The 20,189-nt window shown below is 48.1% G+C and overlaps 1 protein-coding gene across 1 annotated transcript in view; it reads right to left on the bottom strand.

The window, feature by feature from the left end:
- TAFA5 (TAFA chemokine like family member 5) overlaps positions 1 to 16,780 on the bottom strand; it is a 620,084-nt gene extending 603,304 nt beyond the window's left edge. The window contains exon 1 of the mRNA XM_078656900.1: positions 15,607 to 16,780. Coding sequence (XP_078513026.1) covers positions 15,607 to 15,697 — 91 coding nt within the window. The 5' untranslated portion in view covers positions 15,698 to 16,780. The remainder of the gene's footprint in view (positions 1 to 15,606) is intronic.
- Positions 16,781 to 20,189: the final 3,409 nt, after the last annotated feature.

Consider the following 20,189-nt stretch of genomic DNA (forward strand, 5'->3'; position numbering starts at 1 on the left):
AAGAATACGCAGTACACTCAAAATCCGCGGATTCATCACTGTGATGCTTGTAACGGTGTCAAATGTGTCAACAGCGGACAGGGTTGTTGCGTTTGAGCGTATTATTCCGCTGTTGACAATAGGTGACATCTGCCATAATAGTGCATTCAATTTGCGTTTCCTTTGTTTTGTGTTCACGTAATCAACGTCATAAAAGACATCACTATCGAAGTGCATTGCTCACTTTTTTTTGCCAATGCTCTTTTCCTTCTCGCACATACATGCCTCTGTTCTCACATAGGAGCAAAAGAAAACATATATGGGGTTATGCACCTCACTGGCTAGGTTTGTGTGTTTGCATTGCTGAGAGCGCTCGGCTTGGGTGAGACGGCTCGGAGCATGTTAAACTGCCCTCACGCAGGACCAGACAGGCATGGGACTGCAATTATATTTCACAATAGCCTTTCCGTGGTTCTCAGCTCCATTCATCTTTGGAAACACTGGGAGACAGATTAGGCATAGGGGAGCGGATTAGCCACAGGGCGACCTGTATTTCCAGACAGAAGACGAAGTGTGAAAAACTGGCACCCGGTGTCACCCATTCTTCACTTCGCGGAAAAAAAGATCATATTCATTAAAATGGCTCTTTAAATACCCCAGTCCCACTTGTCTCAGAACAAGCGTGGTTTGTTTTCTCGCCTCCGGAAGACTTGCAGCTATGTGCTACAGCTATCTGAGGCTCTTCACTGGTGTGAACTTCAACATAGTAGAAATATTTATGTCTCATCTCTGTGTGCATAAGCATTGGATGGAGTCTGTGCATATGTGCCTATGCGTGGACATGTGTGTACAAGTGTATATAAGCGTGAGAAATAGTATCTGTGTAAGAGTTTGTGTGACAGTGTATGGGTATTTCTAAGAGCGTGTGAGCTAAAGTGTATACATTTGTAAGGCAAAGTGTTTGTAAGCCTGAGGGAATCTGTGTTTGTAATAAGTATGAGTGTGTTTGTGGATGTGTGAAAGACCATGGCAGAGAGTGTGCAAGTGTCTATGTTTGAGAATGTATGGGTTTTTTGTAACTGTACAGGTGAGCATGAAACTGTGTACGCAAGTGTAGGCATGAGATGATCTGTTTATGTATTTTGTGTGTGTGTAACTAAAATTGTGAGTTAAAGTTGGTGCATCTGAAGGTGAGTAAAACAATGTGTATGTGTAAAAGATTATTTGTGAACTTGTAAAATGGGTTTTGCAACCTACACCGATGTACAGTTGCTATTTAACAATTCTTGTCACAAACCACTGAACACTTACTGACACCCCAAAAGAGGCAGCAACTGATTGGTAACGGGAAGAAGTCCCCTTGGGCTCCCTTTACCTTTGGGAAGCGTGCTGGCAGCCACAGGGGGAGTAGAGAGTGGGCCAATGACTCACCGCTTCCTCCACCTTGGAAAGAGGTAACATCAAAAGACATGGCTTCAGCCACAGTATGTTTTCATCTGTACTTCTTTTTAAGAAAAGATATTTAACCAAAATGAGGAGGCAAGGAGTTACGTTTTCATGGCATGGTAAAATCATATTGAAAAGGCCATGTAAGTATTAGGAAAAGTGTTTCCTGTCTAAAGAAATTGTCACATGAAATATATGAGCCAGTAAAAAGTGGTTTTCTCATGTCAATGTGCTGTACTAAACTTACATTTTACCATTCACGCTAGTAAAACGTGTGAATGCCTGTTTATTCGTACAGTTGCTTTAAATAACATGAATTAATCGGACAGAATTATTTTCACTGCCATGGCACACACCCACCATGAAAGAGGAACAATGAAAATAAATATTGACTAACAGAATTTAGAGCAAAAGTACTCGTAACCCACGTTCACACATTTACTACTACAAGAGTTGTGGCCTAGTGGGTAGGGATGCTGAGGATGAAACCAGGGAACTCGGGTTTCAATTTCAGCCTCTGCACTGGCCTCTGCTTATTGTGATTCTAGGCAAATCATAAAATCTTCACTTAACTAAACATTTAAATATGAAACTTGTGAGTATAATTTCCACTTGATGTAAACAATCTAAAACATTGTCTTCCAACACCATCATGTAATTTAGCTCTGTAACATCACAGCTAGGTTTGTGTTCTAGAAATACCAATATATACAGTGCAAAAGTAAAACTCCAGTCTGTTAACACAGTAAACCAAACTTGACATGAGAAAAACAGTTTCCTCCCATGTTAGTTACTTTGCACATGCAAACTTCTCTCCTAATAGTAACAAAGAGTCTTCTATATGGTTTTACCTTAACAAATTTGGCTTCCTGCATCCTACTTTGAGTAAATAATGGTATAAACTAATACACATGAAAAAGTACCATGACATAGACTATATGTGTTATTTATTACACATTTTGTATGTAGTGAGGGGACTTAAAACGTAGGCGAGGTTCTTCTGAACCATGCTACCCCGACACTTTATACATACACACAAAGAGACACCCACAAAGTAGAAGGCAATGAGCCCTGCCTTTGTGTCAAACTGAAAATCAAACCTACATTTCTATGACTAAGTTGAGAATTATTCTTTCAACATCCAATCGCCTGCTTCTCCTATATAAAACCCCGCCGTGACTCAAGTGGTGCAGCTCATACTAGATCTGCTTTCCGGAAATTAATTAACAATTTCAGTCCACGTTAATATGACACTAAATACATTTGGCTCCATCTACATTGCCCGGTCTGTGCCTTGTCTTAGCCACTAAATGCTGCCATCAATGACCTAAGATACCAATCATACACCCTTCTATAGTCAGAGACTTAATCGATCACTTCTCAAGAGCTGCGCATGCTAGCTTATTAAGGAGAGTCAGTAACCTGATTTATAGAACCCATGCTAAATGTATACATTATGTGTTGCAATGCTTTTTTGTTTGAAACTAAAGTTTTGTTGCCCTAAATCAAGCATCTTATTGGTATAAATTGTAATAAGTATCCTCAGTTTATGACATCATTTGTTACATTAAAAGAGATGTTTGTGACACTATATCATGCATCCATCTTACAGAACTGGCGCTAAGGAACGTTGTGCATTTAATCAAACACCTACTTGTGTGAGCTGCAATGAACAGACACAATATAAAACGTGCATTATGGTTTCACAATATAAAAGATCTACTACCAAAAAAATACAAAACTGCTTTCTTTGTCTAACATCATGAGTAAGTTGTTTCCTATTAATGGCCGGGAGGTGCAATGTAAAGCCCTAAACTGCGACACAATACACAGTTGACCATTGCTGTACATTTTTTTATGTCCATTAAACTGAACCTGTCTGTGGATATCTACAGGAGAAGTGTTTCCCATATCTTGTCTTTATATTTCTACAAGAAACGTGTTGGTTTGTGGGTGTTGTGTCGCCACATGCCTATGAGGCTGTGTGAGTTGTGCCTGCATTTGTTCAAGTGGTATGCTGTGCTCTCCTTGTTCTCTTTGCGTTTCAATGAGACATGTGCTGGGGGTGTCCTCTTCACATGTGCGTGAGGGGAGCATTGTGCTGTGGGTGCAAAGTGCTAACATTTAAACTGCTCCTTTTGGGATCATCTTTTCGGGTGTGTTTATGTGCACTTTGTGTACATGGCTGAGAAGTAAGATTCCTGTAGGGATGCCTCGTTTCGTTTGATTGGATCCCGATTCTGACATGGGTGTTAGGCGCTAATGGCCTCTTGAAGTAGTTAATGGACAACGGGGCCCCTGACGCCAGAGGATGGACAGATAAGAGGGCGGGACTGAAGGTCAGGGGGCAAATAAACGGTGTTGTTAATTACGAGTTGTCTCAGTCAATAGCGCTCCTTTGTGTCAACATGTTATCATTAAAACAATACACACAGCAGCAGCTGGAGCAGCTGTGTCCCGGAAATATCTGTGGAGAGAGCCGAGGCACACCCCAGGAGAGACACAAGGCTGTAGAGGAGGCCATGTCTAATTTTTTTCCCCCTCCTTTCCCCTCCGGCTCCGGGCTTTCTTCCTCTGTCTGCGTCTATCCAAAGGGGGGAGTCCCGGTACTTTGCCTGCTGCTGCTGGTGCAAGCCTTTGCCCTGACCTCTGGTCAGAGAAACACATCTCTGTTCCTGCTTTTCCCTGCTCCTGTTTTGCTCTAGTGCCTGCTTCTGTCTCCGCAGGGACACAAGAAGAGGGAAGACGGCATGTCTCACTTTACCCCCTGTTGGCCCTTCTATTCTCTCTGCTGCCTGCTTGTCTTTCTTCTAGACCCTGCCTTTTCCATGCTGTTTGCTCCTTTCCCTTGGAGGAACGCAGGCCTGGGAGCGGTGGCACTGTTTCCTGCCTTCACTGACACCGAGGGAACAAAAACCCAGTGGAGATATGCCCATGCCTCTCACCAGCCTCCTGGGGGCTTAGGCTTTTCTTCAAATGAGAGCACACAAGCCTGATACTGGGGAGCCCCTGTCTCTCTCCAACCTCCTGTGCACCCCAACCTTCCCAACCAGCGATGGATCAAAACCCAGGAGTGGTGAGCATGTGTCTCTCCAAACTCCAGTGGGCCTTGCTTTCCCCTCCACCGAGAAAACAAGCCCAGGAAAGTGTGCCCATGTATCTCATCAAACATTTACGGGTCCTGCCTTCCTTTCCAATGAGACGCACAAGGTTAGAAATGGCGAGCTCCTGTTTATCTCCAAAAGGCCCCTCTCTTCCCTTTCAATAAGAGAACACAAACTGGTTGTGGTGGACCCGTGGTTCACCAAACTCCCATTAGCCCCTGACTTCGCTTCCATCGAGGGACACAAACCTAGTAGTGATACACCACTGTCTCTCCCCACCTTCAGTGGACCCCTGACTTCCCTTCCAATGAAGGATCACAAACTGGTTGTGGTGGCCTGTGGTTCACCAACCTCCCATTAGCCCCTGTCTTCTCTTCCATCGAGGAACACAGACCTGGCAGATATACACAACTGTCTCTCCCCACTTTCAGAGGGCCCCTGCCTTCTCGTCCATCGAGGGACATAGGCCTGGCAGTGATACACCACTGTCTCTCCACCAGGGCACAAGTCCTAAAAAAAGAAGTGGGGGGACTCTCCAAGGTAGGCGTGGTCACAGGAAGTGACATCACGACAGGAAGTGACATCACGACAGGAGGTGACATCACAACAGGAAGTGGCATCACAGCAGGAAGTGACATCACATGTAAGGCAGATCTATCATTTGCATATAATGCAAGATTTAACAATTGAAGCTGCTTGGTACTTAAGCCTGTGACTTAAGGTCCCTGCATGGAGGAATTAGCAGCCCAAATGTGGATGAAGTTTGGCGAAGGTGACATGAACACATTTTCAAAACGCTACAGGAAAGTTTGACTGCAAGATTTAGTATACATTACAGGTTCCCAGAGAGGCTGCTTCCCACACTCGACAATGACTATTACACACAGTAGGGCTCCATATTCACGTTATTCTATTGATGAGTGTTATATGTTATCTCCCCACCTATTGTAAACTAGCGACTCTGTATTAAATAGTTTTGTCCCAGCTGCCTCTCTCTAGCTGTGGCTATATTTATTTATTTTATTTATAAAGTTTTATATAGCGCAAACTTGATCCCGAAGGATATCAGAACGCTTTACAATTTGCAGCAAAGGTAACAAATCAGAACATTAGTCTAACATTGGGAATCTTGGCTGAAGACAATGGAGCTGCCGGGGCATTAGCTTGGGTCAATGCCTAAATTTTAGATATATTAACTGGCCATTATATTTATTTTAGCAGATTTATTTATTTCTATTTATTTTAGGAAATGTATTTAGTTTTGGTATATTTTAGTTTGACTTATTTGCCTTAATTTACTTCAGTGCAACAAAATATAAACATTGCTTTACTTTGTATTAATACTGTTTATTTTTGTGATAGTTCCTAAAAAAAGGGCCGATTATGACTCATGCATTGTAATGTTTGTTTCCCCCTTTACAGAGACTACTTACTATAAAATCGGGGTGGGCCTAGCTCATGATGTCATTTTGTGGGGACCCCTTGAAGAAAGCGGGCAGAACCTTTGCAAAACTTTGTGCCCCCCTATCCAGTAGTGCAATTATCCAAACACTGACAGGATTGAGCCTAAATTAAAAATATACTGACATACGTAATGCCAAGTCAGACGTCATCATGGAGTCATGTTTAAATGAACAATCCAGCACCATCCTACACCTCCCCATTCCACAAAATTATACAATTCAGACCAACAACACAAACTAGAAGGGGGCGTTGCTGTCATCATTAAACATTCCATGTGGAAACAGCGACACACGGAAGAACACACAAGGGTACACCATCATACTACTTACATTTTGTAGCCTGGTGTCAATTGTTCAATGCAGGGCGTAATTTGTGCCAGTGCTTAGCGCCGGCACTTAATTGGCAGGGCCGGGTCTAGTGGGACTCTGATTCTACACGCACAAGGCGCACAGTGCATGTAAAATGTTTTCATTTAACTTACAGCACACTTGCTAGTACTAATACTTAATTAACTCCTCAAGTCTCGTGCAGCCGCGTCGCATTGTGTTTAGTTTTTCACATCTCAGTTTACCCTTAATTGTTCACGATCACTTGAATAATGAAATATTCTGAGTGGGAGAGCTCTTTGGCAGCACTCTGCCAGGTTTCTCTCTCGTCACTCTCATGCTGCTGTGTTAAAGAGCCTTGGTTCTACCGCACAAAGAATTAGGGTGACCAACTGGCATTGGTGCAAATTCAGGACGGTGAGTGTAAAAATTCAGGACAAAGGGTCAAAATTCAGGACACAAATTCAGGACAGGAGGTCAAAATTCAGGACAAAACTTTAGGACAATAGGTACGTTTTACAGACACATCAGAGGTTGTGCAATAGTATATAAGTAAGCCCAGCCATTTCCAAAAGTATTCAACCATTTGCAAACCTATCCATCATGTATCCTTCCATCTATCATTTCACTCATCCATCCCTTCATCCATCCCCTCATCCATCCTTTCACTCATCCTCCATTATCCATCCACCCTTTCACCCTATCCATCTGTACACTTATCCATCCACTCTTCATCCCATCCATTCATTCACTCATCCATTCAGCCATTTACCCTCTCACCAATCCAGCCATCCTTTCACTTACTAATCCTTCCACCCATCCACTCTTTTAGTCATCCATCCATCCTCCCTTTCTCTCTCCATCGACCCTTTCACTTAGCCTTCCTTCCTTCCATCCATCCATCCACCCATCCATCCATCCATCTACTCATCCACTCATGAATCCATCCATTGCCCCTATCACTCATCCATCTATCATTTCACTCCTTCACACATCTATTCATCCTTTTGTCCATCTACTCTCCCTTTCACTCACTCATCCATACTTACACCCACCCTTTCACTCATATGTCCATTCATTCACCCTTGCACTTATCAATCCATCCATCCATCATTTCACACATCCACCTACCCCCCATCACCCACCCACCATCCACACACCCACTCATCCATCCTTTCACCCACCCACCATCCAATCCACTGATCCATCCTTTCACCCATCCACCATCCACCCACCCACTCATCCATCCATCCTTTCACCCACCCACTCATCATCCATCCATCCATCCTTTCACCCACCCACTCATCATCCATCCATCCTTTCACCCACCCACGTATCCATCCATCCATCCCTTCACCCACTCTCCATCCATCCATCCTTTCACCCACCCATCCATCCATCCCTTCACCCACTCTCCATCCATCCTTTCACACACCCATCATCCATCCATCCATCCGTCCTTCCCCTCATCATCCATCCATCCATCCCCTCATCATCCATCCATCCTTCCCCTCATCATCCGTCCATCCTTTTCCCTCATCATCCATCCATCCTTTTCCCTCATCATCCATCCTTCCCCTAATCATCCATCCATCCTTTTCCCTCATCATCTATCCATCCATCCATCTGTCCTTCCCCCTCATCATCCATCCATCCTTCCCCTCATCATCCATCCATCCTTTTCCCTCATCACCCATCCATCCTTTCCCCTCATCATCCATCCATCCATCCATCCTTCCCCTCATCATCCATCCATCCTTCCCCTCATCATCCATCCATCCTTCCCCTCATCATCCATCCATCCATCCTTTCACCCACCCCCTCATCATCCATCCATTCCCTCATCATCAATCCATCCATCCCCTCATCATCCATCCATCCACCCTTCCCCTCATCATCCATCCTTTCACCCACCCCATCATCCATCCATCCTTCCCATCATCCATCCATATATCCATCCTTCCCCTCATCATCCATCCATCCATCCATCCATCCCCTCATCATCCATCCTTTCCCGTCATCCATCCATCCTTCCCCTCATCCATCCATCCTTCCCCTCATCCATCCTTCCTTTCATCCATCCTTCCCCTCACCCATCCATCCATCCTTCCCCTCATCATCCATCCTTTCCCGTCATCCATCCATCCATCCCCTCATCCATCCTTCCTGTCATCCATCCATCCTTTCCCCTCACCCATCCTTCCATCCCATCCATTTATCCTGCCCTTCATCCATCCATCCTTCCCCTTACCCATCCATCCATCCCATCCATTTATCCTGCCCCTCATCCATCCATCCTTCCCCTCCATCCATCCATCCATCTCCTCATCCATCATCCTTCCCCTCACCCATCTATCCATCCCATCCATTTATCCTGCCCCTCATCCATCCATCCTTCATCCTTCCCTTCATCCATCCTTCCTTTCATCCATCCTTCCCCTCACCCATCCACCCATCCCATCCATCTATCCTGCCCTCCATCCATCCATCCTTCCCCTCCATCCATCCATCCTTCCCCTCATCCATTTATCCTTCCCCTCATCCATTTATCCTTCCTCTCATCCATCCTTCCCCTCCATCCCTCATCCTTCCCCTCATCCATCTTTCCCCTCATCAATCATCCAGCTACCCTTCCACCCATACATCCAGCTATTTACATTTTCTCTCCATCCTTCCCCTCACTCATCAATCCATCTATCCTCTCTCATTATCCATTTATTCAATCTTTCATTCATCCATTCACCCTTTCACTAATTCATCCAGCCATTCACACATCCCTTCACTTACTCACTCGCCCACCTTTCCATATTAATTTTGAGCTGAGCCCTTTTGAGAAGAGGCCCATCAAGAACTTCACCCTCGCTGCAGGGGCCGTTCCAGGACTGGGACAGAAGCCACCCAGGGCGGAGACAGGATCCACCACAGGGGGGGACAAGAGCCATCACAGGCGGGGGTGGACTGGAGCCACAACATGCGGGACAGGAGCCATCACAGGCGGGGGTGGACTGGAGCCACCACATGGGGGACAGGAGCCATCACAGGCGGGGGTGGACTGGAGCCACAACATGGGGGGACAGGAGCAGGAGTCATCACAGGAGAGGGAAGGTGATCCACCAGGGTGGGCATGCAGTATTCTAGTATCATCTTGGGCTTCTCGCTCCCTCCTGCACAAGACAACGAGAAGACAGGCTCTATGTCCAAAATGCCACCCCCCACTGTGATATACAGTACTTACAGAAGATACTCTAAGAGAACTGATTGAACTGATTGTCCTCCATACTTTGTTCATCAGTGTGGGTGCGATTGTGCCATTTCTTTATTGTATTACATTATGCATGTTTGAAGAACCGAGGTTTGCTTACAAATTAGGGACAGTAATTAAGCTCGGTGAAGAGAAGCAGGTGCTGCCTCGGTGTAATCAGGGGTGTAATCTGGCCGAGTCTAGGATGTTTGGGGCCCTGGGTAGAAATGGAATGTGTGAGCCCCCCTCTAAATAGCAGATACAAGACGCATTCAGGGCTGTTTGCATGCGAATGGATGCCCTGCTCCTGAACCTGCAGCACCTCCCTCTGTCACCTTCACGCACCTCTTAACAGCTCATCAAGGGCTGGAGGTGTGAGGGCTGCCATCCCGCTGTGCCTCTACAGTGCTGCTGCTGCTGGGGGTCGGAGCTTTCATACAGCCTCGGAGTCAAGAAGGGAGGTGGGGGCAAGCTGTGCCCGGTTCAAATTACGGAAATGCTTTATTTACTTTGTGCGCGCCGCGCTCCCGTTTTTTTAATGGTGGACGCGGTTTTGATTTAGCAGGGTGGACGGCGTCCACCCTGAAAAACCCTCGGAAATAAGTGGGGGGATGCCGTCCACCCGCGTGGTACCCCGACTCGTGCCCTGCTCTCCACCTTCCAATGAGGAAACACAAGCCTGGTGGTGTCGAGACCCCGTCTCACGCCACCTGCCTGTGGGTCTCTGCTTTCCCTTTCAACGATTAAACACAAGCCTGGCAATAATGAGCCCCCTCTTTCTCCAATCTTCTGCCCTCCAACGAGTAAACACAAGCATGTCAGCCCCTGTCCCTCCAACTTCCTGTGCATTTCTGCTGAGTGAAGAGAAGCTGACAAGAGATGAGAACCAGTCTCTCTCTCTAACCTCATGTGGGCTCTTGCCTTTTCTTTGTTGTCTGCTCTTATCAAGAGAAAAATGTGCCATCAGAACATAGAGGGTTAATGCGAAACCCAATACACAATGGCCTATGGTAGCACCCACTACTATACACCACCCCCGTTTGCCAGTTTTGGAGATGTGTGCCAACTGTCCTATGCACCTTGCCAATCATCAGTGCCACTGATGGAAGTTAAAGTTTTTGCACAGTAAGAACCAATAAACTCACTATGCTTATGTCTCAGAGCAACCACACAAAGAGAATTTGTTAAACAGCTCCTTGCCTTTACTAAGCGTCATTTATTAGTACTACGTCATCATTTTCCAATCTACAGCGTTGAAAACATCCCCCTGTTCACTCACCACCACACTTCCACACGCTGTTTAGCTTGCAGGACGCCGTACGGTATGTGCCAATCCGATCACACGAGCTCTACAGGTGTAATCTGAAAATCTGTATTTGCGAAGTTTTGGCCAACAAACCAACAATCTTAATTGGAATCGGCAGATTAACTTCACCTGCGCGCCACCCACTCACTTGGCAGGAAGCAGAAGCCGCACATGGCATTGCAGCCACTGCTGCACTGCAAATGGAAACTGCAATAAACAGGACAACACCAGGGCGGACATAGCCTGGCAGATATATGCTGTTCATGTCACATTAGGACTTACCGACGCCTTATTGTTCGTGTGGTTGCTTGGGGATTTGTAATACATCCCAACAATTGGGCTTGGCCTGCTATAACTAATAAATACATGGAAAAAATACACAAAAATATGGAGTATGCATGCATGCTTTCATATTTTTCATGTTTAGATTGTGTGCATCGTTTTGCCTGCTGTATTAGTTTGGCATTTTTTGTTTGTGTGTGGTTTAATATTTTACATTATTTTCATGTTAAAAGTGTTCTTTGTATGTTTTGAACTGTTTTACATTCAGCATAGTAAACACTTTGTGTAGTTTTATATTTGCATGCTTTGAAATATGTTGAAAGGTTTTATATCTCATTGGTTGCATTTTTCAGGATTTTAAATTCGTATAGATTAACGTTTTGCGTTGATCCACGTTTGTGTGGTTTTATATTTAACATGCTAGCTGAATTTCCCCTGATCTATAAAATGACCGATTATCTAATTTGAAATATTTTACAATCTGCACGGTTTAAACTTGGTGTCGTTTTATATTTTTACACGGCTGCATACCTTCATCTTGAATGCGTTTTCTAAAAGTGTTTGTGGTTTTACAGAAATGCGTCTGAAGTACCACATCAACCCACCACACTAATGCAATATACAATAAGTAATATCTAGTTAACCCTCACTTCCTTCCCCTCTCCTCCTTTCTACTACGCTCCAACTGCCGCGAACTGGAAATCCATGGACTTCAAACGGCTCTATCGACGGCAGGAATCAGAAAACGTTCAGCAGCAAACGAGAGGTCAGAGAGCGGGCAGGGCCTGTGCAGTCGCCCGGTCCGACACGCCGAAGGCCAGCCCGCAGAATGGCCCCCTCGTGGGGTGCGTGCGCGTGAAGGTAAAAGCACGGTCACCCGCCGAGCACAGGTGACAGAATGGGCTTGGTTAAAAGGTGTATTGGCGTTTTCCTAAATCTCTTCCAAATAATGCTCACGAGCTCTATTTAAACAAGAATTGTTTTTCGTTAGGTCAATTAGGACTCGGAGTTTGCTTTAACAGGGCCCGCAACTGCAGTCCAATTAAGCAAGGTAACATGCTACGTCGCGAGCGTGCGTGCGCGCGCGTCAGACTGGAAACGCACCACGCAAGGTAACTAAGGAGCTGCTCTAACACTGCCAGCACCAGGGCAGGCCCGAGCTCAGATAGCGCCCCTGGTGGACAGAAATTTGCCGCCCTGGCTACTGAAAACAATGAAGCATCGGGGTCCCTTTGGCCGTCCAATTACCTGCCTCTGAAGTCTGAACACAAACATCTCCCCCACACACACCCACCTTACCTGGATTGCCCGCACAGCTCAGCGCCATCAGGCTGTACCAAGTTATTTTTTGGGGGTGTGGAAGGGGGGGGATGCTGGTGTGTGGCGGAGGGGTTGAGAGGTAGGTGGGAGGGCAGGGTGTTAAAAACTGCGGCTGCGCCACGTTGTGGATGATTACAAGTATTTTAAACGGAATCACCGAGCCAAGGCAGAGGGGCAGGTGTTTGCAGGACCTTCATGCAGGGGGCTCCGCGAGCCCCTCTAAAGTGTGGCGACCTGGGCCCAGCTCGCCCATGCCAAAGCCAGCCCTGGCCAGCACCTGCCCTAGAGCCCACTTGCGGTGTGGAGAAAGTCAAGGATGCCGACATACTACACACCATGCCATGGGTGTGTGGGTGCACTTGTGTTGAGAAGATGCACAACACAGAAAAAGAGACAGTTTCAACACAGCCACCCCCCACCCTAGAGCCCATTTGAGGTGGACACGAAGTCAAGGGCACCATACGTGGCACTGGCTAAACACTGTGCAGGGGCGAACGGGTGTTTGGTGAGGTAAGGTATTTTACAACCTGCAAGAGAGGGTGGCATCTTACTGCGGGCACAGAACGCAGAGCTGGGCCTGTACTACACAGAACCGAGTAAGTAAAGGCAAATGAGCAGATGCACGCGAGGCAGCAGTGCGAGCGCAGTGTTGGTGTTAAGATCAGCGCAGCCTTTGAGCTGCGGAAGCAATGGCAATGTAAAATGAGAAATAATCGATGAAACATACATTCTTGCAAATGCCTGCGCGTTGTGATGCGCGGTTGAACCCCGTTCCCGCGCTATGAGAGGAAGGCTGCATGGGATTGGGGGAAATAACGACCCTATATTCCCGCCACTCTCGGCTACTGGACCACAGCGACAAGCATTCGGTACCGATCGCACAACACACAGCAACACCATAGAAGACAGCACGTGAATAAGGCGTCTTTGTGCTCTAGAATAGTTCTAGGGGTGCCTTTAACTCAATGGCAGCCATTCACCAGGGCTGGGCCATTCACAGATATGTGTAGCCCACAATTGCAAGGCGTAAGATTCAAGCAGCAAGTTGTACACTGCATCCTCACCTCCCTTAAAAAATGGGGCATTACAGTGAAGGCCATGCTGGAGATGAGGACCCATAACAACATTCAATGCACTGTGAGAGGATGACTGTCTGGACCCACCCGGCAGAGTGTGATGGGTAGGCACGGATACACGGTGAAAGTCAACCGCTATTTGTAACCCACCACTCCAGCGCCACTGCCGAAACCCCTGCAGTCTGCAGTAGGGCAGACAGACGCCCTGCACTTAAAATGTGACAGAGCTCTGAAAATAAGAAGGAGTTGGCAAGCGCATATGTGGAACTGAAACACCCGCCGGCTTTTAGTATTTGTTTTGACGTGTTAAAATCAACATACAACGCGCACCCTACTAACATGTGTGTCGACATTAGGAGAGTCGCACGCAAATGACATGTCGGCGCTTTAATTCTTCAAGGGTCGTGAAAGATGAAAACTGCTACAGTTGCGTCAAGGCGGCTGCACGGTTTTAGAGGCAGCCTGTATGCGGGCTTACGGTAAGACCATGCGGTCGTGTTACACGGATGCTGCTTTTCTCGGACACTGCTCCATGCTGTGTAGCATGTGCAGAGAGCTTCCTGTCTTTCACACGCCTGAAGTAAAACAGTGCCCTGACGTAGGCAGAGACACCGTGAGAAACGCAGACTCCCTTTCATTATCACATTCCTATACAGCGCCTCCCGAAACCGATAGAGAAATAAATAAACATTACGCATCTTGCATGAGGTACCGCACAACAACACGCGTGCAGACGGACACCCTTGGCTCCCGTGTAAGGCTCTCTTCACTTGTTCTGGTGAAACACACTACCGAATGGGTGTCAGTTAGAACATGTCCCCTTCTTGCCTAGTACACTTCCCTCCTGTGCCATTGACGACAGCGGATACGCAGGCACGCATCGTCCCTTTCATGTCATTGGGGAGAGACACGTGAAGTGCAGCACAAAATGGGGGAGGAGGGGTGCAAACTGTGGCCGAGTAGGAGCGCCCAGGAGCCTACAGTGGGCATCGGCGAATGGCCTCCTGGCCAGGCTAGAGGGTGCGGAAACTGCAGGCTGCCCTTTGCGCGGACCGTCAGTGCCACCTATTGAGGAGTCGTGGGATGGATGTGTGCGCAGGCCGGGGGTTGGGGCCCTTCTGCCTGTTACTATGTGCGTGTGTGTGTATCCATGCAAAGTGGTGATTGGCGAGAAAAGAAGGGAGCGAGACTCGAGACGGGAAGAGTTAAGGCAACAGAGGCACGCCTCGCACCACACCAATCTCTGCGCCTCTCCCTAACACTATGCTGGGAGGCAGAGGCCCGGCTCTCCCCACAGCCGTCTCTTCTCCTCTGCAGATCACTTCCATAGGAGCGTAGATGCAGCAATTCCTGACAATGACCCAAGCACCTGCCTAGGGGTTCACAGATGATGCTCCAAACACATGACCAGTGAGACAGACAGTACCACAAGTCTCCCCACAACCACCCTTAATGCAGTCCTTAACACTTCACCAGAGACGCAGATCTCACCAGGAGCCTCAACCCTGACCCGAACACTCACTCGCCACCACTTTTGGTTAAACGAGCCTGCGCGCTTCCTACACTCATGTATGGGCAGATCCGCGGGATATATGTTGTCAGATTCCTCCAGTGAGCTGCTGACTTTGGAACTGGGGCAGCAGGTTCGAGTCCCAGCGCCGGCTCAACATCCTGTGATTCTGGGCAATCACGCAATCTCCCGTTGCCTACAAAAATGAATGTGTCTTTGCGTGATGTAAATGGTGCTCACACTGCTCACGTGAAGTATGCTCTGGTTCGAGTTCGCGCTATGTAAAACTGCTAAAATAAATAATAATCCATTCATTCACTCTTTCATAGCTGGGTGCAGTTAATCAATTTAAAGCACCCGTTTTCGACCGATGCCACAGTGAACCAGTTCCTAGATACCAATGTGTGTCAAGCAATGACACCATCACCCGGGAGTCCAAGTGAGCTCTTGCACAGGGGTCTGTGGGTGCTACCACAGGGTCTAGCCGCATTGGAAGAGAGGGGTGGGTTGCGGGGTTCGCAGAGCTTTAACCAGAGCGCGTTAATACAATACCTTCTTTAAGGAGCTGCGAGTGGATGACGAAGAGGAGAAAGCAGCAGACGGCTGCCCCTGCTAGTGCCCAAAGAGCCTTCAAGAGCTGCATCTCGGTCTGAAACTCAGCCAGTCCCCGGGAAGTAAGGGCTCGGAGCTCCGGCGGCAGCCTCTGCGCCCCGGCCAGGGCGGCTCTCAAACCTGTGCCCTGGGGGGGGAGTCCCGGGCAGCGGGCGCCGCCGACGGCTCCATATGCGGTTGCCGGATACCTCCTCAGCGCGGTCCCCAATGGCTGGCCCTCAGCATCCCGCCCGAGGGGTGGTCAGCAGCCCCTTTCTTCGGCGCCCCCGCCGTCCTCTGCTGCTGTAACTTCTCCAAGTGGCCTCGCTGCACCCTCCCAGCGCGCTGCGGATCTTGCCAGACCGGCCGCCCAGACCTCGCGTGTGTGCCCCCTTCAGAGGCTGGGGTGCATCCGCAGTATCATTGAGTGTGCCACCTCGCAGGCGGTGCACTGCTGAGCAGACCCCGGTAGTTGTGCCACAGAGAGCAGCCACCGTCCCTCTCCTCGCCGCTGTTCTGCTGCCAGGGGCTCACGGAGCGGATCCTTCTGCAGCACAATCTGCAGCCCCCCCTGGCGCTGCCATTCCGATGCACAGGTCCCCGATCTCCCAGCACAGCATCCTCCCCGCCCGGACACCGGTCTGTGGGCACTCCCTGGCGCACTCCTCCTGGGCTTTTGAGGGGAATCCGAGCTCTGTCCCCATCCACTGCCGCACTCCGGAGTCTGGCTGCAGACGGATCCGAGCTTCTCCTGCCTGCTGGCTGAGGCTGTGTCCGTCTGTCTCTGCCTGCGAACCCGGGCGCCTCTCTCCGGCGTGTGCGTGCGCGCCTGTGGGGATGCGGGAGGGGGTGGCAATGGGTGGAGGGGGGGATCAGATCCGGATCCGTTCCCGGGAGTTGGTGGCGGCGCGCGCAACCCCGGCCCCGCCGCCTCCCATATAAACCTGTCCAGGGCCAGGCACAACTTTCCCTTGCTGCTTCTCGCGTGACGTCACGGCTAGCCCGTCTCCACAACGCCCAATGCGTGACCCCCGCCCTCCTCCGTCCGGCTGCAGGCGGGGTCTCGATCCACTCCTGGGCACTCTCCTGCGGGGTGTGCGCCTCTCACTGGCTCGACCAGAGACCCCTTATCTGCGAACCATCCTTCAGAGGCTGATGGACGAGGGGGCGTCCCGCGCAGCCTCCTCTGTAATATGACCAAGGCTACCCACTTTGAGGGAGAAGTTTCCTGGGAAAGAGCACGGCCACAGAGGAGCGAGGGCTGCCAAGCATCCGTCCTGCGGCAGCCTCCAGCGCCGGCACGCCGCTGTCCCCGGCGCAGCTGCCTGGTGCTGAGAACAGCCGCCTCGTCGCGATGGAGGAGGCCCTGGGAGGGAGAAACGCGGGGATGTCGAGCAGCACGTTAGAGTCCTGAGTCTGCACCCAGGAGGGTGTCTCTCTAGGCCGCAGGAACAAGGAACCATGGAGAGGTCTTGTGCACAGCTTAACGACAGCACTGAAAAGAAAACAGGACGGTAGCACTGTCTGCCACCGCGCCAAAGTGCGAGGGACGGTCACCTCGACAAGCCTGCAGAGAGGGCGCCGGGCCCCTCTAAGACACGCTCACGTTATACGGAGACTCTTACTTAGAAAGGGAGACAGGTTGACCGGGTGCACCCGTTTGCAAATGACAGCAAGCATTGCACTCTTTCTTCAATGAACTACATTTTGGAGAACATGCAGAGTTAATACATGCACAGAGATGATTGTGTCAGAAGTAGAATGGGTCTCATTGTTCAGATTTCTCGAGTTCATTTATGCAAACCAGTCAGTGATCTATTAAGTAGCAAGGGGTGTTCTACCTAAATACATGTGCGTAAATGCGCGTGCCCCCCTAGCCACTGCTTACATTTAGTAAGGGGCAGATGCGCTGGGAATCCGTGACCCCGAAGGGTTTACTGCACCGTTGGCCGTCTGCCAGTAACGCGCTTTATTTAAAGAAAGGAATTCAGTGTGCAGTTTCGTGCATAATAAATAAGTGCATAGGCAGCAGTGTGTTAAACTGTCATTGCAGGTAAAGGAGGGTGCCAGGAGGGGGTTACTGGAGCAAACCACAGCAGCATTTGAGGGGCCGTGTTCTTATTCATGGACAAAATAACAGAGTAGACTTATACAGTACATTTGTTGAGTGCATTTTTAGCCCTATGGGTGTTGCCACAGAGTGCACAGGGTTATTGGTACCCAGCTTATCAAGTTATCGACCTGGCGAGGATGAAAGGCCAAGTAGACCCATTGAGATTCGAAGCTGTGGCCATGGGTTCAAATGCAGATACCTACAATAAATGCACTAGTAGACTGAATCAGTCTATTTAAGGTAACGGCACCTAGGAGAGCGAGTCTACCCATAAGTTCATTCTGTGTGTTTCACCCCATGTTTGGGAAAAAACGAGATAATGTCACTAGGCTTCAGGACGTGAGAGGTATGACAGAGCTGTACCCTTCTATATTATTTTAGACCGAATCATAACTTGTTAATAGCTCTGATGCATTTTTGTCCCATTTAAACATGGCAAAAAGAACAATTGATGGACAGAATGCAGAACAATGTCATACATTCACCCCAGCACAGAGATCTAGGCCTAAATATATAGGCAGATAATGTGTTTTCTCAGTTAACACATTAATTGTCATTCTAAGCATAACGTTAATTAGAGAAAACCCAGGGAACATCCACTTCTGCCATGCACATAGACAAACAAAAGTACCATAAGTTATCCCTTAACATACAATTTGATAGAGAACAGAGAGCTCAAGATACCTTCAGACACTGGCCTCTCCCTACTTCCCAGAGAGAAATCTACGTTCAAAATCAGCTGAAAAATTTTGCGTACCAAGATTCAAACTGGCCAGGATGGGAGGAAGATCATTTGCTTACCTAGGACCTTCCATCTGGAACACCCTCCCTATCCATATTCGAAAGGAGCAAAGTCTCACCAGGTTCCGAAAAGAGATAAAAACCTTGTTGTTTGACCAGTGTCTTTGAAAATCCACTGCTGTTTTTTTTCATCATTTTGTCTGTGTTCTTAGGCGCCGGGAAACCCTTTTTGGGTAGCTGTTTGCGCCATATAAGTTCAAAAAATAAAATAAAATAAAATAAGGTGTAAAAAAGCTAAAATAGCGAGTACTGCAAATGGAAAAAAGTCTTGGGGAACCAATACATTGAGGGTCAAGGTGTGGCAGCGTGATGGCAGCGAAGTCGCAAATGGCAGAGTCATGAAAAGCTGAGTCTGACAGTCAACATATGCATTTATTTAAAAAAAAATCTCTGCAGCAAAGACATTGGCAATAAGGACAAATGTGATCACACATCTGTTCTAGCTTATTCAGTTAATCACAAAGAATCTCCCCTTTTAAATATCCTATTTGACTAGTGTTCATTCACAGATGACAGTTCCCTGAGTAGCTTTGATACAGAAAGTTACGTCTACTCTGTTAAGGGGGCGTGGTCCTCCTCGGGAAGATGGCAGTCCCAATGTGAAGCTGCAGGCCCCTTTATGGTCAGTTGCCCGTGGCCGTCTGACCAAACAGGGGATTCAAAGGTGCAACCATCCTTGTTTCTACCCTTGCTGGAGTGAAAGCAGAGGGGTGGCTCCTCTTTCTACTCCCTCTTCATCTTAGACAGTTACAGAGCACGCTACTGGGTGCAAACCTGGTGCCTTTCCCCCACCACTACACCTCACTACCTGACACTTTATGCCTGAATCAGCACTGGCTGAGGGGCTGTTCTCTTCCCTGTACTGATTGTATTGTATTGTGGCATACTTATATAGCGCAACCTGTCACCACCAAGGGCATCCTGATGCTCCTGTGAGTCTCACTTCATGGTACCTGTGTCTTCTCGGGCTCTAGTCACTTATCTTGTGATTAGATAGGCCTCCTAAGTCCTGCTCTGAAAGAGCAACCAGACTGACAACAGTTTAGAACAATCTGCTAGATACAGATCTGGTACACTCATCAGGGTACATTACATTTTCCAGCCATTATTGACTTTTGGAACACTGGCTGGGACTCCCACCCCCACTTTGCTCACCTGCCCATGCCTCAACCTAAAAGGGCACCCACTAGGGAAGAGTGAGGTTGAAAGCAGGCTCATCACTGGAATTAATGGACTTAATAGCAGAGCTGTAATTTGGGACACACAAACTACATTGTCCTGATTTGAGGTATGTCCCACGGCTCACAGCATGGTTCTCACAAAACCCAAAATGTGTTCTTGCTCTCTTTTCAAAAAAGGAAGATGCCTGTGCCATCCATGGGCAGGACTTTTTGTGAGATCCAGCTTGATGCTTTATTGGCTTAACATATTATTAGCTGCAATCAACACCACCCGAGACTCCTTGGAGACAAAAATCAGCACATATGCAATTGATCCTGACATGATAAGAGATGGTCAACAGAAGTTGATTGAGAGGGCTACAGAGGGAAACAGTGACTGAAACACTCCAGCCTCAAACTATTGAGATCTAATAAGCTAAACTCAGGAGAAACTGAGGTGATGCTATTTG

The sequence above is a fragment of the Lissotriton helveticus genome, chromosome 1_1 (assembly GCF_964261635.1).
Source record: "Lissotriton helveticus chromosome 1_1, aLisHel1.1, whole genome shotgun sequence".
Taxonomy (NCBI): domain Eukaryota; kingdom Metazoa; phylum Chordata; class Amphibia; order Caudata; family Salamandridae; genus Lissotriton; species Lissotriton helveticus.